The 20,842-nt window shown below is 41.0% G+C and overlaps 1 protein-coding gene across 1 annotated transcript in view; it reads right to left on the bottom strand.

Annotated features, from left to right (window-relative positions):
* Nucleotides 1-20,842, bottom strand: part of TAFA1 (TAFA chemokine like family member 1) — a 218,165-nt gene that overhangs the window by 30,991 nt on the left and 166,332 nt on the right. Inside the window, exon 2 of the mRNA XM_062585686.1 lies at nucleotides 12,706-12,846. Coding sequence (XP_062441670.1) covers nucleotides 12,706-12,846 — 141 coding nt within the window. The remainder of the gene's footprint in view (nucleotides 1-12,705; nucleotides 12,847-20,842) is intronic.

The raw sequence follows: 20,842 nt of genomic DNA on the forward strand, positions 1-20,842 counted from the left end.
ATAGAAAAGATTAAAAAAAAAAAAAATCTAAGTCAATACTTACAATGGAAAATTACTCTTGTTCACTGCTAAGACTGAACTATCAGAAAGCTATAGCAAATACATGGACAAAAAAAGATATCAATATTGGCTGACCAAACAACATGAAATTTCTGTATCAAATAAAGTCAAATTGTAATTAAAGACCTCAAAATGGGATGGAACTTTCCCATACATCTGCTTGGCAATTTTGTTTCTTTCACCCCTTTTATTGCTAAATACAGAATGTTGACGAAATATTTGTTGGTTTTTAAAACTGCACTTCAAACACTATCACTTCCCCCCCCAAACCTCACCTTGTATTGATACGAAGCACAGCTGCCTGAAAACTAATGTCACGGCTTTGTTACAAGAATTATTTTTGCCAGACTGGATCAATCTTGCTATATTAAAGACAAAACATATATATGCAGTTGGTTCTCCCTCTAAAACAAGGATGAATTCTTATGAGCTTGCTCTACAGCTTTTTTTTTTTTTTTTTCCTGACTTATATCCAGCTGTGACACATCCACTGTTCTCCAGTATGGTGCGGTACTATTTTATCACTCAATACCTATTTCTTTGCTTTTTGCTTATAGGGTAAAAGGCTGCGTACAACTGCAAAACTATCCAGCACTCCTGCTGGGAAGGTGTTGCCAACCCTCCTCTAGTGATTGAAACTCTTCTTCTAATTTTTAACCTATGTTTACTGATAGAGAGTTTACAGCAGTTCATTCGTCCACTGTTCTTGCAGTCTGGCTCGTGCTGCTGGATGCATGATCCCTCATCCTTTCCTTTGCTGGCCTAACACTCTCCAAGTGTTTTCTCTCAATAGCGGCCCCTTATTCTGCTGAGCACCTGGGCTCCACAGTTAATTCATCTCCTCTTTTGGAGCGCAGTGGCCAGAGCGGCACATCCATCCCGGGAACGGCCCCATCGCTGTGTTACGAAGCACTGTGCTTCCCAGCTCCGCCGCCGATTCCCCGCCCGACACGCGGATGTACCAAATTCATCACGATCTGCAGCCAAGCAAGAGGAAGGGATAGCAGCTGGGCAATAACGAGGCCTTTGCTACTAAGCTGAATCTCTGAGGAACCACAACCTGTCAAAAACATTAGCGATTTTTCTCCTTTCCTGGTTTGCGCCTCTGCTGGGGCATCAGCGCTCTTTGGTTCAGAGCTGCAGCACCCTCCTTTCCTCCAGTCTGCTCAGAGCAACAAGTAGCTGAGTTCCTGGATAATGATCTCACCAATGTGATACGAGGGTTCATTACACTAATGGGCTTTTTTTTTTTTTTTTTTAATATTTTATTTAATGGGGAATAAAGGAGCTGTTGTTTTAAAATGTGTTTATCCACTTAGCAATTTCCAAGAGGAGGAAAAGAAATTTCCAGAGGAAATAGTGTTCATTTTATATTTGCATAACTATATTACATACAAGTACATTTGATGGTATTTCAGAGAAGGGTCTGAAGAAAAAGGAGAGGGCATTCTGAGATAATCGAATCAATACAGAGATATGTCTTCTACTCCTGTTTGAGTTAATGGGAGATTTGCCATTGACCTCAGTTAGGACAGTGCCATTTGCTTCTCAGTTTCATTCCTGAGGCTTGTGCTGATGTTTCACCTTGTTGTTTGTGAGTTCTGGGTGCATTAGTAAGAGAAAAAAGAAAACAAACAAACAAACAAACAAACAAACAAAAAAAGCGTACTGACCAGGTACAAGTATCTTGAAAACTGTGCTGTATGTTTGCTGCCTAGGAACAGTCATCAAAAGAGAATGATGACACGAGACCACCTATTAAAACCAATCCACCTGCCTGCAGAATAGCTTTTAGTTACCAATGACACAGCACAGATACTGCCCATCACTGCCTTCTGCCTGACAGATCCAAAAGATGGAGGCAGCACTTTTTAAATATTATTGAATTTTGCCATACTACCTCGGCACTTGTGCTTGTTTAACCTTGGGCAGCTACTGCACTAAAGTGAATGGTCTACGGCAATGCTTAACTCCCAAAGAAGAAAAACATTTTCTCTGTCATACTGGATTTGTAAACTGCTTTCTAACATGTGTATATAGAGATGTGTTTCAAAATTTGCTGGGGGTATACCAAATAGCATATAGACATAGTCTAAGATTTGAAATCAATCCCTCGCTTGCTTACTTGAGTCCTAAATGCAAGGCAAGTCAGCAAGGTTAGCACAGACTGCCCAGGGCCGGGGGTCCTGCGGCTGTCCCGCTGCCCTCGCGAAGGAGGAACCGGACGCGCGCGTGATCGATCTTATGGGCAATCAATCCTCTGAAATCAATTAAGCACTTGTTGACTTGTCCGCCTCTAGTTGCGGATGCCAGATTAATTCTTGCAGTTCAGCACGGCAGACAATCCCAGCGCTAAATTAGTGAGTCTCATTTGAGCTCAGCGTATCAATAAAAAGAATTGAGTGCCGTGTTCTCACAACGACGGGGCCGCAGTCTCCTTAACGCCGTGGTGCTTAATAACTTCAGGTTCTTGTCTCTTAATTGAAAGAGAATACACTATGTAGCAGCAGCTTACATTTTTACTTAATCACCCACTTTTGTGTTCAAATCCTCATCCTGCTCAACACATTCAGGTCTTGTGAACTGGCTCCTTGTTTATAGACAAAAGGTAGCTGTGAAAAAGAAAAGACTTAATGCTCTGTAATACCCTGATCACGTATTTTCCGTGCGATGTTAGAGAAGCCTGTGGACCGCTCCTATGTACAGGCAGTTCACAGCACAAGCAGCAGTTCACAGCCTCGGTGCACTGGAAATACAGTCTCAGGTGCAGAAAAGATGTACGACATGAGGCTATGCCAAATTATCCTTTCAGTAATATGGCCTTTTTGGCAAAGATCAATTGTCACCTAAATTACTGCAAAGATTTGGCATAAGGGGATATAGCGCTTCTGCTACCCTCACTTTAATGTTTTTCTAACCTCTTCTCGGCCTCGGTTAATTAACACCGGCCGTCTATATTCCCTGAAGCACGTGAGAGAGGGATTAATAGTCTGTTGGTTTTCCTAAACTCAGTAAACCACATCCTCATTTGGCAAAAGCTACCAGGTCTCTCTGGACGTGGAGAGGCAGCTTGCACCAGCAGAAAGCTGGCTCGGGGTGTCACACCACTTTCTGAATGCGTTTTGAACGTTGCGTTTGGACACGTGCTTTGCCACACAAGACCCGGCCAAACTCAGGGTTTGTTTAGTGGTGCAAGTGGTGCAAAAACCATGGTGCAAAGGCCTAAACCTGCTGTTACTGAGCTGCCACACATCTTGTATCAGCTGGCACGATTATTCCCCATGGATTTAGTAATCCATGGTAATCCATGGTCATGAAGCTCTTTCTCTAGCAGTCCTGCTGCTGCTGTATGGGGCAGCTATAGGTTGGACTTCGTACACAGCCCAAATTCACTCACCTTGAGGTGGCTGTGATGGAAACTAATTCATCAAAGGTCTTGCACACAAATCCTGTATCCTAGCCTTGTGAGCTACTTCTGTGTTACCCCCAAAGCAAGGCTTTTTGGCTCTGACATACTGCTGCTAGCACCAGGCTTTTAATCTCTTCTTGGACAGGCTTTTTTGCATCTAGTTCCTGACATTTGGAAATTTCTCCCTCAGCATTGCTGGATGTCTGCTTGTTCTGACAGGAGCCTCCCTCAGCACCCTCAGCATCACTGAAGCTTTTTTTTGCTCTTTTTTTTTTTAATCTGCCATCTGTAGATTTGCAGATGTGTCACTGCAGCCTACTGCCCCTGCTCTGGGCTGGCCCAGGTAGCTGTGCATATTCAAAAGATAAAAAAAAAAAAAAAAAAAAAAAAAAAAAAAAAAAGCTTCTCTTAGTCATTCTCCAGGCTTGGCCAGACAGCAGGAACCATCCTGAGGCTACATGAACTTGCTTGGGAAGGGGGGAGGGTCTTTGTATGGCCCTTCGTGTGGCTTAGCCCCCGTAAGGATGTTTTCTCTAATTTTGGTTCTCTTTCTCCACCCTGCTTGTACTGCTTTTTCCCTGTGGTGCCTGGCACACCGGCATGGCCAGAAGCCCTCCTTTTCTGCGCAGGTCTGCCTCCAAAACCCCTTACGAGGCTCTTTCTAGGGCTGTGATTAACACTTAATGCTACCTATAAAGGGAGAACACTCCTACTGTTTTTCCATTTAGCCTCTAGCTGACTTATGACAAGTATTGCAGAGAAAGGTTACTTTCCTCCGTATGGAGGTGAAATAATTATATGTTCCTCTGTGTCTTCACACTGCTATGTAGTCCTGCAGTTCTCTAATTTCAGCGTAACTCTGCTGTTTGTGTATCTTGGTTGGCTTTGAGGGCTCTCCTCGCTCTGTGCCGGCACTGAAGCCTGTCAGTTGGAGGGCGGAAAAATGGCCAACCCTCCCGCAGACGGAGACAGTGCTATGACTTATGTTTTCCTTTTCCTCAAAAAAAAAAAAAGTATATTTTTCTGCAGAAAAAATTATTGGCATTTAAGTAAGTCCTCTACACTTGTCAAGGGTGGATTAGTTAGTTATTCTACAGACTTGCCATTAATAAGGGCGGTTGCTTTGCTGCACGGGAAATCGCAATGCAAATTGGAGAAGAAAGAAATGTAAGACACAGGTAGGGAGATAAATTATAGCTGAGATGAAGATGTACTCACATAAACCCACAGTCGGACGACCTCATTAGCTGCACCATCTTCACACTAGAAAGACAAGATCATCTGTCTGCCTCTCCCTAATGCCTGGCTTGTGTTCGTGTGCGATATAAACAACTCAGCCCTCCCTGAGAAACGGGAAAGCCGCATAACTCAGCCAGCCCGCGCTTCAGCCACAGAGCCGACCCTCGGAGATCTCCTGCGCTGTCTGTAGGCATCTGAAGAGCATTCGGTGCTTCTGATGTGTCGCACGTGGGCAGGGCGACACAGCAGCACAGGTACGTATGTGCGACACGTGCACATGCAGGTGTGCATGTATGTACGTATGTAGGTGTAGCTACACCAGATGCTCAGGGAGGAACGTGGCCATGCTGCTCCCACCAGGTCGCTCCCGAGCCGTCAGGGAAGGGCGCTGTGCTCCAGCTCAAGAGCTCACCTAGCGTCAGTGGGTCAGGCACGTACCTCCCCTCTGCTCCTTTCCATCTCTGCCCTGTAGATCAGAAGGTAAACTGGTAACGAGAGCTGCCGTGCCTTGGCAAACGAGCTAATTACTCTGCGTCATCGTTGCCAGGTTTGCTTTTGCTCCCACTGAAGTCAGCACCTCTCAGGATCTGGCTGCAATTTCAGAGTGGCTGCAAGGGCATTTCAAGAAGAAGTGTTTCTGGACAAACACATAGCCTTAAACTATTCCAGTACACAGTCGGGCTTCTCCCCACTTTTTCATAAAGTGCATGTGATATGCTGTGAATTTTCTGAGCTTGCTAAATGGGTGTCAGTGGGGAAGAGGATACATTTTTTTCCTCTTTACAAATGAAGTCATCTGAATTCACCAAATCAAAAAAAAGACGAGTTTCCTACTCGATTCCAGTGGTGCTGTAGAAGGACAGGCTATAGATTTTCCCCGGAGTGTGAAATAATTCACCAAGCCTGCTCGTTATTCATACAGACAGTGCATTAATAATATGGGACCCTGCGATCTCTTCTTATCTAGGCCGAAGCACAGCTAGAGGGATGAGAAGCTGACTCCTTGGATTTTAAAAAACATTTTTTTTCCCTGTTTCTTCAAGAAATAAGAATTGATTGAAAATATTTTCAGAGAGTGGGAAAAAAAGCTTTCTGGTGATACCACCTAAGTACACATTAGATAAATAGAAAACTATTGGCTTTGTGACTGTGAACCATTTTCGCTTGATGTAAGTGCTGATAGGTACAGGATTGTATCTGACAAAGTCCTTACTAAGGACCTGACCCAAAGTCATTGGGAGTCTTTGAGTTGACCCAGCAGAGCCTGAATCCTGCATGCATTGGAAGAGCCGGTACGTGTCTGTATTTCCTGTCCCCGTCCCTTGGCTGGTGGGGAGCGCAGCTGGCCGCAGGGAGCCAGCACAGGGAGCGACCCCGCGGCAGGGGATGTGCTGCGCCGCTAGGTATGCCAGGAGCACAGCGCCCTTTAATTATGACTGCTCACTCTGCAGCAAGCATCCTATCTATAATTGAAAAATAAAATCAATTAGCTCCTGTCAACAGTGGGGCTGCTCTTATGGTCTCCCCAAGGAGGAACACGCCAAGCACGACCTTTTCATTTGCAGGGTGCAGGGTGAGGGAGAAGAGGGCAATCGCCTGCAAAGGGAACAAGCGCTGAGGAGCGGTGTCCTCCCTCTGGTCCCGCTACTGGACACGGGAAAGCAAGGACATGCAGTGCCGACCCTCAGCAGGACGACTAGGGAACTGTGAGGTGCTGTCCCAGAGAGGTGTTAAAAGCCACAGAGCTCCCAGCAGTTATTATGGCTTGTGTTTAGTTTGTCAGTGCTGCACTGGCAAAGTCTTGTGTAAATTCACGGGGCCACACGACGGCTAGTGATGGATAATCCTCAAAGCAACAGAAATCTGAAGTATGCACATACATGTGATTACTCCTATATTACGGAATGATGTGAGGCTTGATGTGATCCAAAGCCAGTCTGGGAGAATGGGAAATATTGGATTCACTTCATTTTATTGTTCTGTATCAGCAAGTAACTTGCCTTTCTGCTGATGCACGGCTGGTATAAAATAGGCCAACAACAGGCCATGGGAGAGCAACCACACCAGCCTTGCTACCTGAGAGCTAACAGTTCGAGTCCTGTGCTGCAAGCAGCAGGGAATCAGATGGTCTCAGCTCTCTGCAGAGATCTTCCTTAGGAGAATAATTTAGGGGGAGAGATACTGCACAGCAATTGAGAAAAGTTTTAATAATGCCTTTTTTTCTGGTTGGATTTGGCCAATGTTAAAACACCGAACGCATTTGCAAGTTTGTAAGTTCCTGTAGGAAAGTCCTTCTTCCACCAGTGTCAATGGCCAAACGTAGCCCCCGTGCACTCACCTCTCAGTAATTTTGTACTCTGTGATACAAAAATACCACATTCAATTACAGAAGATATATGGAGAATGTTTCTGAAAGAGTTTAAAAAAGACTGGAAGAAGATTGAAGAGAAAGGAACAACAATTCAATCACATCAAAAAAGTATATCTGAGAGCATCATTAACCATAATGCAGAAAACTTCCATATAGATGAACAAACTATGTATTATTCAAAGGCTTTGAAGGATATGGAGACATAACCACCTCCTGACAGTTCAGTACCGCTGTAACTGATCCAGTGCCATGCACGTTATTCACAGGATAAAAATGACAGTATGAAAATTACAAATATCTGTTATTCTTACTTCATTTTTTTTATAGCAACTGTATGAAGCATTACAGCTGAGAGAATATTACCAGAGCTTTTTCCGTTAACATTTACTCAGTAACCCCACGGGCTCACTGGCCCCCATTCCCACCTCCTTTGCACTTGCTATTCCTGACCTGCCCAGTTTACTGATCTCCCGGAAGGCACGTGTGCAGCAACTGCAAAGCGTAACAGAAACCTGGAGTGCGCATCCTGAAAGGCGCTGGGAGATTTCCAAGTAGGAGAATTTTTGTATTATTCCAACTAGAGTGTAGAAGAAATGGTGACTCTTGTGTCCACCCAAACATTCATATTCTGTGTATTGAGTACTAAAAGGAACTGCTTTCAGAAAAAAACAAATAAAAAACTGGCCATGAGAACCATTTCCTATTTGAAGCAACTGAAGAAAACTGCAAGTCAGATGTGCACAATCCATGAACACACAAACAAAAAGGCACAAGTGTATTAATAAATTCAGTGCTGCCACTTGTTCATTGTTGCCCTCCAGCTCAAGCAGCCAACTGCACTCACAGCACGGAAGAAAATCTCAACCTATTCAAAAAGGTGACAGCTACTTTGCACAAATATTAGGTCAATAAAGAATGAGAAGTGGACAGTATAGTCCTTATCCAATTACAGCAGTGTTGGTGTAATTCACATTTGCTAGTAAAATAATAAAGATAATTTAAAGTCTGCCTCAAATTGTCTAATCCAGAGTGATGTCAAGATCTGGCAGAACCAAAACAACTGAAGCAGCCAGCAGCCATATATTTGAAGACAGTGACCTGCGTTGTAACAAACCAAAAAGCAAAATAAAAATGTCTTTTATGGACTCTTTGAGGCCAAAACCCTCAATAATACTTAAATATTTTGAGAGGAAGCTAAGCTTATCTAGAAAAGGTTCAAACAGAATTTTAAGGGTATGTAAAAGCCATAGAGGCTACTGAAACAATTAATTAAAAAAAATCACTTTTTTTTCATCAGGATTTGGCTCAGTGCTTTCCATACTGAGAAGATAGATGAGGTAGAAGAAGAAAACTCTGAAGAAATAATGAACAAGATTAAGACTCCCCCGCACATTATCCATGAACAACAGTATAAAGCTTGGTCCCATTTAAGGCAAAAGACATACTGGAAATGATATAAAAAAAATCTTTAAAAAGACAAACTCTAATAAAAGAGGAATAAAGAGGAAATATAAAAGATCCTTTTCTTTTAACAGACTTTTTAATTTTGCATGGAATAATAGAAGATACGTTCACCAAAGAAAAAAAAAATCGAAACCACTGACTGATCCGTATTCAGAGGTAAACAGAAGTCTCCAAGGATGTGGGAGGGACTCTTCCAAGGGCAAGATTCCTATGCCCACTAACTACACCAGGAGCAAAGCAAGAGCAATTGCCACAAAGCAGCAGAGGACATTAGAGGCAACATCTTACTTAGACAACCACAGTACCAAAAAAAGAAATCAGTTAACAGTAGCACAAAGGAATAAAACCTCAGACCAAAGGAGAAATCATCCTAGCCATGTGGCAGCTAGCAAGGGGACATACTCCAGGCATTTATGTCAACATCTCTGGGTCCTAATAAGCCCATGGAGCCTATTGCAGGAGGAAGAAAATCTGTGTGTAAACACAGGGAAGATGTGAACTCAGAGGATCCCATGTGCTTTGGTGGCAGAGGGCACCAAAGTCTCTGGACGTGCTCAGCGCTGCTTCTTCAGAGTAAAGGACGCTCCCAAGTTGCTGCAACACAGACTCAGCAAATCCGTTTGAGACGTGCTCTGGAGAGGTACTTGGGCAAATGGAGAAAATAATAACAGGTATGACAGGGAGCTGGACAGACTAATGCCCATGGAATGAGCTTCTGTCAAGTGACACCCAAGATAAATTGTTTGGAGGGAAGGGGAGCAGTCCAAACAATCTTTCAAAAAAGAAAAGGGGACCTTGAAGTAGTGAAGGGAATCATGAAAGCAAATGTGGAACAGAGGAGGCAAGAGACTGGCTTCTCTGTTTCATGACAAGATTTGGCTTTTGCTTTGTTCTCACTGTTGCTACTACATAATTTATTGGTGATGGAGGCAGGTTTTAGGACAATGTCTACTGAATGAGCAGCATTTAATAATTTATAACTTCGGAGGCTGCCAGTCTGGCCTCACTATACTTTTTAAGATAAGGCCTCAAAGAAAGAGTTTTTGTTGGACTTGGCAGGAAATGAGGCTTGCGAATACATGGCAACTTCCTGCCCTGCACAGTACAAATAACATATATTCATCTGAATTTCAACTCGTTCAGGAGGAGGACTGCACACATGCGTGCTATGTACTACAACGGTGTGTTACCCCCCCTCCCCCCGGAGATCCCACAAGGAGATGACAAAAGAACCATTTATTACCCCCCTCATACTTATTAAAAGGGTTAAGATGACCCCCCCTACTTATGACTGCCTTCTCTGTTAACAAAGCAAGCTCTCCACACAATCCCACCTACACAGCCCAGTTGTGTCCTGGAGCAAAGGCTGGTAGGCGTGGAGGGGAACGCAATTCCTCATCTGCAACACAAACTCAAACTGTCAAAGCATCAGCTGTGATGAGGTGTTTTCTGATGCAACTGGACTGAGAACCACCAAAAGCTTGATTCTGATCCCATTAAGTCACAGTTTGGCCAATGGGATAAATACGGCAACACTAAGGTTCAACATGTTTTATACATACAGTCAAACAGTCATCAGGTGGAGATGGCTTGAGGCAATAATCAACCATAGATGAGAGTCAAACTGCCAACAGGGGCAGTTTGCCTAATCCTTGTCACCTCTCAAAAGCTGGGTGGGCTGTTAGCTATGAGTATTTCACAGTATGTTTTTAAAGTAATGGATTCAAACAAGCTTTCTTAATGGCAGGTTATGGCTTGAAGTCATGTACGGTACAAAATCTAGTATGAGATTAAAAAAGTCTTAATTCTTTCACTAGGGTAGGCGAAAGAGGTAAAAAGTTTTAGACGACCTTTTGAAATGCCCTTATCTACAAAAAACCCCAGCAAATCCCAAACCTTTATGTGAATTAAACTCTCAATGGGACTCTCAGACATGGGAATTTGGGGGAGTTTTGCCTCACTAAGGGCAGAAACACTAAACAGGTCAAAGTTAAAATGGATCAGTATGTCAAAAGTCCCAAAGCAAAGTATGAGGATAAAACAGAGGCCACGGAAAATGTCCTTCTATTAATTTTTACAAGCAGCCTATTTGGCTTTTGAGCTGTTCACCAGCTATCCTCAAAAGACGCGATGGTCTGACTACAACAACTAAACTTGAAAGGGGAAGATGTTCCTTTGTAGTTCATGCTTGCTGGCTTTGAAGTCACTGGGAGTCTTAGCAGTGACTTCAATGGGAGTAGCTTTGCACTTTCATATTCACCATTGTTTTATCCTTACTCCTTTCAAAATTCCAGACGATAACATTTCTTTTTATTGTAATCCTGACAGAGCAATTAAGCCCCAGTCCACACCTGTACTTGACTTTTTTCTTAAAGCAGCATTCTTTGAGCTCCTGTTCTCCGAGCAAAACTAAGAGATCTGAATTAATGGTGTCCCTCTGCTCTATCTAGTGGCTCTCTTTTTCATGATCTGCTAAAGAACATCAAATTCTTCAAGGCTTGTACAGCTGAACTTTGGTTAAGAACAGCTGCAGGTCTCACCAATGGTTTTAGGAGTGTACTTAACAGAAAAAAGTGTCTCTTTTTATCAGAATAATTAAGCAATAAACAGAACGACAGAATGTGAATTACAGCGTAAATATTTGCAGGTGCATTCACAGTGCATTTTTAGACAGGAGTCCAGAGGCTGAAAGGCATTTTCATTGTAACAAGCTATGAATTACTGCCACAGAATTTGAAACTTCGAAGGTATTGTAGAGATTATAAAACATTTTCTTTCTATCTTAAATATATAAACCATATATATATATATACCATAAATAGCTGCTGAAAGAAGTTAGGTTCTCATCAGGCCAAGGCATCCTTAATTTCCCATCTATTTAATGTTCAATGTGAAAACCTCCGAGCCTTAGCTACACAATTATCTAGTCTCTAATACCCACACATACTCAGTCTCTAATACTCCTGTCTAAGCCTGAGTCACAGCTGGAGCAGCCACTGCTTCCTTGCTAGTGCTCTTGTAGAATGTGATTGAGGAAGGCAACCAGAAGAAATAGGTTTTCCCAATGTTTGCTTGTACAGCTCTCCTTCTCTCATCCAGATTTGGGTGGAAGCTGGATGTCAAACTACAGACCCAATGAGGAAATGCTGGGTGCTTCTGAAATCTGCAGCTATGCAGCTACTCCTTGAAGTCCAGCCACTGGAAGGATGCTGAGAGCACAGGGTGGTGCCCATCTCGATCCTATCTGAAACGAACACTGGAACGCTGAAGGGGCCTTCAGACTGCACGGCAGGAAAATCAACGACACCAGATATTTACCGTGAAGAAGAGTTAGGATTATCTATAAAATATTCTGTTCGACACAGGCAGTACACAAACCGCCTATGATTATGCAACACTGAGCAATTTGTTTGGGAAGGGTAACTGATGGGATTAGCATCACTTACTCCAGATCTCCTTAAATGATTTACATTTGCCTAAGCACTTCCAAGCTGTGGAATATCTCTCTGATTGCTGCAGGTGGTGCAGGGGAACCCTAGAGAGGAAAAGATCCCATTGAGGTAGAATTGGAGTGCAGCTGGCATGAAATCCAGACGTGAATCACTTGGCGGTTTTTTATTGGCAAAAAAAATAAAACCTGTGACTGACAAGATTAAACACCAATGATTTCAAAAGATAGAGATTTTTCCTAGCTTTCCATGAGGCTTGTTACAGAACAAGACCACCAGGATCTATTTATTTCTTTATTTACTTGTTTTGCCACTGCTGTTTCAATTGACTAATTAAATCAAAATAAATGTTTGTTGTCTTTTGAAATATTTATGAATTGAAAATAATGTGAAACCGGGAGGAGCCTCTATGAAGTGATGTCCTTATTTTTTAAGGGCTTGATGCAGCCACAAGATTTGTAATACTTACCTGAGTGGCTCTACTGAATGCTATACCAGCATTTTTCTGTTTACGCCTTTCTTAATACGACCCATGTGTGTAGAATCATGCACTGAAGAAGCAGGGAAGATAATGTAGGAGTATGCTTATGCTTATAGTTTTCCTGTTTCATTAAACAGAACATAAACAAACTTCCCATGCATTATGTGTAGACTTTAAGACATTTACTGGATGGTACACATACAGAGACACATATGTGGGAGAAGCTACTTGCCATCAACACAGGAAGGTCTGTTTCTTGTAGTCCCAGCCACTTTCCCGGGTAGACAGGAGCATTTTACAGTTTGTGATCTTTCCTCAATTCGATTCTTATTACAGCATCTGTGTGCTGCTATAACTTCACAGGTTCCTCCTTCTGGCAGGAAAAAAAAAAAAAAAAAAAAGAGAGAGAGAGAGAAAGAATATTGACACTCCGATTAGGAAAAGCGGGACTGGCTAATCAAAGCACGCAGGCATGCTACTGTCTGTGTCTCTGCATGGCTTCTCCATAGGCAGGACAACAATATTATTTCTCCCATTACGCGCAATCCTGTCTAAGGCAGGTGCTGCTATGCTTCGGCTTTAATAGGAAACGCATACAGATGTCCCTATAGAGTAGATATATGTCTGTCTTGTATTAGAAGCTTCTCTGTCATTAGTAGGACATTTTGGCCTAAAAAGACTATGTGGCCATCTGGGCCTGAAGAAATGTAGATAACATGCTACAATAAATCTGCAATAACCGTTGGCTGGTTTTATGTTTGTGATAGCATAGGCTCTTTCCCCTATTGTACTTATGCCCTTGTACAAGTACAGAGACTAAGGGACTCCAACTAGAAATAGGCTTTTTTTCCCATGTTTTTGATTCTATGCTAGTGCTCAGGTCTTAGGGGATGACTGTCGCCTGTCTAAATTACAGGATGGTCCAATAGCACTTCCCTCGCTGAATTGGCATTTTTAAGGCAGGTAACATTCCTATTGTGTGCAAGATCACCAGGCTTAATTTGTCCTTTCCCTAATTGTGCTTTATGAACATTTGCAATAGTTCGATTAGGTGGAGAACACAAAGGAGTGATGGACAGATAGATGGTGGCTTTGGATTTATGAATGCTTGGTGCTTGTAGCTTATGCTATGCATTGAAATGAAGTATCAAGTGCATTATTCCCATTCACCTTAGCAGTGCAGAGCAAAGAGCTTAGATACCACAGTGAGCTAATGCACTGCCCAGTAATTTCTCGATCTCTGAGTTCAAATTGCATTTAGTTCATAGTCGCCAAGCATTTAATAGTGCCAGTCTGTTCCCCACAGATACTTGGCTACTTTATGAAATTGTTGCATACATTTGGCAGGGTTTGTTTAAACTTAGTAGAAAACATAATGCACAGTATACTGAAGAACAGTGTGTGTAAAAAGGTTTGCTAGAAAAGCAACATTACTTTTATCCTACTATGAAATGCTAACTGTACCTTGCTTTTATTATAGCCATAAGAGCATTACTTCTATCTTTTGATTTCGCTCTTCATTTTGAGACAACTTTGAGAGTTCCTGAATGCTACAGCAATCTTGCACTCAGGTAGCAGAATAAGCAGTGTGGAGGTACTGACCCACAGCTGGCCGTGAACAAGTGACTTCAGAAGAGGTCTAGGAATTCAGACGGATCTCTCAGCTCAGGATCAAATCTTGTTAGCTGGTGGTTCTAAAAACATGGTATTTCTGTAGTGAAGCACTGGTACAAATGGGCAGAAGGAATCTCCATTGACTGGGCAATGCTCAAGAAGGCAAAACTAACATCTGTCAGGTCAAGATATAGTTGCTTCTGTTTGGGGAGAGGGAGGTCACGTAGACGACCTCTTTAAGTGCTGTCCAAAACTGGATCAGAGACATGATCACTTTCTCCTCTCCCTGGCTTTGTGAGGAAGCCTAAGTTTTGGCATCCTTTTTTAGAGAAACTTACTTACCCCCTGTGGTCTACTCAGTCAGCTCTGGATGGGACTGACCTCTCCCTCCTGACCAACTCTTTGAGATAGAAAGTTGTGGTAACACAGTCTTTTCCTCTTTTGAGAGGGTCTCACAACCTGAGCAGGGCCTAACAGCACTGTGAGGGTGAGGAACAAGTCTCCCTTCTGTTTTCTCATTTGCCTACAAAGCTGAGTAAATGCTGTGATTTGACTCATCTGTGCAGTAAAATGCACTACTGCGTCCAGTAAAGCCATAACGGTCTTGCCGATGCTGCTTTCTCTCTCTCAACTTTCAGGGTCAGAGGAAAACTGCTTTCTGCGAGGAGATCCAGGTATTGTCATTAACTAAGAACAGTGTTGTGCCATGAAGTGTACCCACAGTATTCAGTGGCACAGTAACTCCCAAAGTAGATGGACCCCACAAAGCATGGACAAATTTTATAGTATTAAATTGTCAAACCACTGCCCTTCCAGAGTGACTTGATCAAATCAGTCAAAGCTAGTGAATGTCCTTTAAGGGAAATGACCTTAGGTTGCACGGTCATGGGGCTAAGCACTGATGAGCTTGCAAGCTTGGGAAAAGACTTGCTCTGCAGCTACTGTTTAACTCATCTGGACAGAAGGGCTGGTTCATATATTACGTGTATTTGGCCTGCTGACACAGCTCTTTTGAAAGCCAGTAGGTGCCACAATAGAGAGATCCCAACAATTCAGAAAGCCATCATCTGGTAAACAGTCTTTTAAGTGTCTCTTTGGAGTAAGAGGAATTTGTACAATCAACACAGTTAAGAATCAGGCCTCAAATGCTTATATTCCCCTACAAAGTAATTCCCCACCCAAAGCATATTAAAAGCAATGAAAAGATTCCCATTGGTTTGATTCATCTTATGGTCATGCTCTTAGTGAAAAGAGATTTGTTATTTTATTGACTGCAAACTCAGTAATAAAGATAATGTATGTAGTAATAAGTATTTCTAATTTTAGACTATATAAAGTGTGTGGTAAATATCTGTGAGTAAGTTAAATGTTTCATTTTCCCTATTAATTTCTTGTATGAGTACTAATAACCACATGAGCTAGTCTTGCTCATTTGAGTATCTATTCAAAATAATGGGTTGTGCTTGATAAGCTTTATAACACCTTTAATTGTTACGTGGAAGCTCAAGTTGCTACAGCAAAAAGAAATTTAAATCAAAGTGCGTAGTTGTTCAGGAGCGGCAAAACATACTGAAACTAAAAAAGCAACGAAAACACCCTTTGGTTACCACTAGATAGATAATTAAGTATGTTAACAGAGACTTCTTTTATCTGCATAGACTATAATGCAAATAATAATAATAATAACAATAATAAAAGGATCCTTCTCAATGCTGACATATAAGAAAAAACCCATCTCACACCAAGAAACTTCTGAATGTTACAGACCCTATTTTCCTGGCAAACATTTGTTGCATGGGATCTGGTTTTTCTATTAAAACACAGTAATCCAGTTGACCATTATTAGATTGCATCACATGCAGTGTACTTTGCTGGTATATATTTTATCAACTGTGTTTTCACATGCTAAACTTTCAGAAATGACACATGTAAGATGGTTATAGACAGTGGTACCCAGACAAATACAAATGGACACAGTGAGACTAAGGAAAAGGATACTCACTGAAAAAGCACACTTTTGGTTACATTATTTACATAAATATGTACCACAAATATGTTGAAGATGAGGCTTGACTTATACCTCACTTTCAGCTCTATAAACAAGGCAAAAAGGGAGGGGAGAGGAACATGAATCAGACTTCAGTTTCCACTGAAAAAATTTAACATGTTCAGATCCATACATTAAATACTTTTTCATTCTCTGATTTTTTAAATTGACTTCAGACCTTCATTATCTGAGGGGGGGGGGGTCTCAAGAAATGGTCTACTACCAGCATTTGTGGACTTCTCCAGAACCAGCGTGTTTTCTCAGTGATTATTCTAGATTTTGGGAAGATTTAATGAAGTGCAAAGGTGCTGACAATCCTGAGCCGGGAATAAGATAGATATACTGATAGCTTATTTTAATACTTATACTGCTACACTTCTGAGGAGAGCTCATTGCCTTGCTGGCCTCAGTTTTGAGACTGAGTTCTCTGTAATGGTAAAATAATCCTCAATGATAGGAAGGATGATTTTACAGAAGCATGGCAGGAGATCTGGTGTGAAGCTTTAGAAAGTGTTTCCATGCTTTACGCTGGAAAGTATCAGTGTATATAGTTAAGCTTGCTTTCATCCTGTACTTCCCCAAAATTGCCTAGAATTTGAAAATGTATTCATATACTCAAATGCTGCTATTGCTAATACCTAAATCTATGATGATAAATCTATCAATGTAGTATGATGTTTTGTCCTCAGTTTCTGTTTCTCAGATGGAGATATAAGCAGAATCACAGCTGGAAAAATTTTTGTCCAGCAAAAGAAAACAGAAATATTTTCCCCTTATTCCCATTTGTCTAGTTGCCCTAGTGCCTTGGGTTAAACATCAGAGATTAACTCCACTGAAACTAGTCCATGGGAGATGTAACACACAAGTAGCAACACGAGGTGAACTGTTAGTAAAGCTACTACATAGACTTTCTTAGGCATTAATGGCACACGGAGAATGTTTTGGGCCCCAGTGCTGCAGAGCATGAAGATTGCTGTTTGTGCAGTGCAGGTACACTACGACATTTGTTCTTTCTTGATGCCATTTGCTATTTTGGTGTTGAAATCGCATATGTCGACTTTTAGTTAAAAGAAAAACAAGAATGGAATTGTTCACAGGAAGCATTATATTTGGATAATCTGTACAATCTGTTTACCTGCGTAGAGCTTGAAATTGCTGCTTATGAAAGATTTAGTGGCCTGAGAAATAAATCCTGATTCTACGATCCCATTTGAACAATGTTGGTGTCCTGCCAAAAAAAGACATCTCCAGTTCTGCTGGATAAATATGGATTTCAGGCTTCAAAGCAGCAGTTCAGATTTGGAATATCTCCCTTGTTAGTTACCATTATTCTTATGGAAGTGAGGACAGATCCCAGGTAACATAATTGGTCATTGCCCTATTAGTTTCATCAGTAGGTATCTGACAAATCACAGAGGTTTGGGATAGGCTGAATTCTCACAATGCATACAAAAATTGAATTTCGTAGGTATAATAACTTCTTTAAAAAAAGAGAGAAAGCAAGATATTTTTATAGACTATAGTATGGATGGTAGATCATAAAATCATAGAATTGGTAAGATCAAAATATACATGCTGTATAAATGTATTTTCAAGTTTATGGACTTTTAAAAAACATGGACTATTGACTTCAGACTGCTGCAGCTCCTTGAGAGCCATTCCTGTCTGTGGATTATTGACCTGATAGGCTCCAAGTGCAGCAAAAGTTTAAATCATTGTCACAAACAGGAGGAAAGACTTTTTTTGAACAGTTTATGGTCTGCTGAGCCAATGCAGCTTCTGGCTTTGTTTCCACAATAACAGCCTCATCCAACTCATTGAAGTCAGCAGGGGATTTGCCATTCAATTTTAAAAGGAGGAGAAAGGACCAGAAAATCCTCTAAGTAGAGAGTCTTCTGGATGTTGATAGATACACCTCATGAAGTGGCAACTTCACCTGCCTGGCAAGAGAAATAGCTCAGCTTTTATAATTCCCATAAAAAAAAAAATAAAATAAAATAAAAAAAAAATAAATAAAACCACAGAGAAAAAGATCAGAAAAGGAACAGGAAACTGAAAATGGACAATATTTTTGCTTTGGATTCCAGATACTTCAGAGGTGAATGAAAATGTCCTAACTTAGCTTATCTAATTTTAACACCAAACATTAGCAGGATTTGATGGCTCAAATGGCCAGCCCTTTCTGAGGGCTCATTTCACAGGATGTCTAGAACTTTGTGTGAAGGAAATTTACTGTCTACCAATGCAAGAGGGACAAAATTGGCTTCCAGGAAGGATTCTGCACTATCAAAGACAGCATCTATTACTTTAGGATTCTCCTCACATTTTCTAGCTTTCTAGAAGTGTTTATTCTGCATAGGCTTAAAATATTAAAGTGTAGAAATTATCCATGCTTCTTACCGTAAAATATGGGGAAAAAAAACATTTGTTATCTCTTGCAAATGCTATAATTCTAATTGGAGAACAACAGACTCCTGAAAGCATGTTCAGTTTTATCCCTGTTACAAAGCCACCGTGTGTTTACACACTACAGATTGAAATATTTTATCGCAAGTATGAACCTACTGTGGGTGGTTGTGATTTAAAATACCTCATCAGCCACAGGGTCTGGTACATGCCTGGCAGAAGCCAAAAAGCCATCTTCTAGTCATCTCTATTTTTTTAATCTTTCTAGCTGAGAGGTAATAATAAAAGCATATTTTGCACTTCAAAATTATAACTTGCCTCTGTATTCTAGCAGAGTCTGAACTTATCAGTAAACAAACATAAAAAAAAAGCCAAACAGCAGTACTGATTTGTGTTATACATTGTGGAAGTCATTAACTATGACTCAGGTAGCAAAACTTATGTGTTCTCTTTTTGACAGTGATGACAATTTAATAGTATTTGACTCCGCTGAGTTACATAGAGCATCCTGCAGCAATGAGAGAGGTTGTTTATCAAAATGATAAACATGTTTTCATTTCCTCCTTGGCTGCATGTATGTGATCAGAAGTCTAAGGCCATCAAGAATTCACTTATTCTGGCCACCAGGCAGACATTAAGCTATTCAGGACCATCTGTGCTTGAAATGAGTTCCACTTAATGGACTTTCCTAGGGCAGGTCACTCGTAATGAATGCGTATGTGTTTGAAGGCATGAGCAAAGCCGCACGCAGGGGAGGTGTCCCGGGTTGTTTGGCGGAGGCATGGACAGTTGATAGATAAGATATGCCTTTCTTTTGGGGGTCATGCACCCAGTGATTTTAGAGTTCAGATCCTCTATAGTATGTGCTTATATCTCGTCTCCAATGTGCCTCGCGACCTAATGCGGGTGAAGGTTGTTTTAAGAACTTGTTCACGTTACTCAGAGAAAAAAAAGTAATACTCCAACAACTTTATAGGCTGTGATGGTCAAATTCTACCCTCTGTCACACTATAAACCATCCACCGTGGGAATATGAACAAATGAAATAATACAGGTCAAGTTCTATAAATATTTCCAGACACTTTATTAGAACTGTTGATGGTTTTAATAGCTCTACTTATTTATACAGTCTCAGCTAGACACTCCTTGTTCCAGTGTTGGCACCCTATTAATGAAATGTTATTCTGATGAATGCTTAAGTATATACAGATGTTGCTAGACCTAGAAGATGACAGAAAAATTTATACAGATTGAAGGTCTTTAGACCTAAAGCAAATGTTTGACAACATGACTGAAAACTTCTCAGTCATTGAGAGACTTACTGAAAACGTGCCTACAGAAACTAATAGGCAAACAATTTTGCACATCTGCCATTCCATGTCCTTGCATGAATATCCTAGACACAGCGAAGGCTACCCTTTGAAAGTCATTTTTACAATTGCTAAAGAGGAATTGAGATTTAGGGACTGCAGTTTGAAGAGTCTGTAGTTTGAATAAGCTTTAGAAACTTCCCAACTGTAATTAATACATTCATAAGGTTTAATCAAAATGTTTATGCCAGCTAATGTGCCAGAACTACAGATTACACTGGGCTCAAGAGAAAATACTATACTTTATTCTAAGAAATAATAAGCCACTACTATGTTACTTAAAGAATAGCTTCTTGCTTCTGATGAGGAATATATAACAGATGGAAACACAAAGTCCCATGCTACTACATGAACCACTCCGTAAGTCAACAAATAAAAGACTCATCACAGACACAGTACACTTACACTGCAATTTTTATTTTACATATAATCCCTTGATACTCTGTGTCTGCTGTAGAAAGAAAAGAATCAACTTTGCAGGATACATTTTGCACACAGCAGCAACTTTGGAGAGTAACAATGGCTATAAAATAATAATACAGGGTGAAGGGTTTTTTTACCCTTTTTTATAAGCTCAAGGGTAACTACAGCTCAAGTACTGGAGTCCCATCAGTTCCAAAGAAGTTACAAAACAGTTGAATTTAGCCCATAAATTAAAAAAAAAAAAAAAAAAAAAGGATCAAAAAATTGACCAAAGTATGCATATTTAGTATTAAGCCAGAAATCTAACTTCTAAATCATACTTAATTCCTCCCCATTGTGATAACCGATATAAATAGAACCAGGGGCTACTCATTATATACAGAGTTACGGTAACCATGGGAATTTGTAACAGACTGCACATACTCTGCAAGACTCCTGGCAATATACTGCATCATTTTTGCCCAGTGGATCAGAATATTGCTGTGGACTGTTGCCTAAATATATATTTA

This window comes from Rhea pennata, chromosome 12, assembly GCF_028389875.1.
Source record: "Rhea pennata isolate bPtePen1 chromosome 12, bPtePen1.pri, whole genome shotgun sequence".
Lineage (NCBI taxonomy): Eukaryota > Metazoa > Chordata > Aves > Rheiformes > Rheidae > Rhea > Rhea pennata.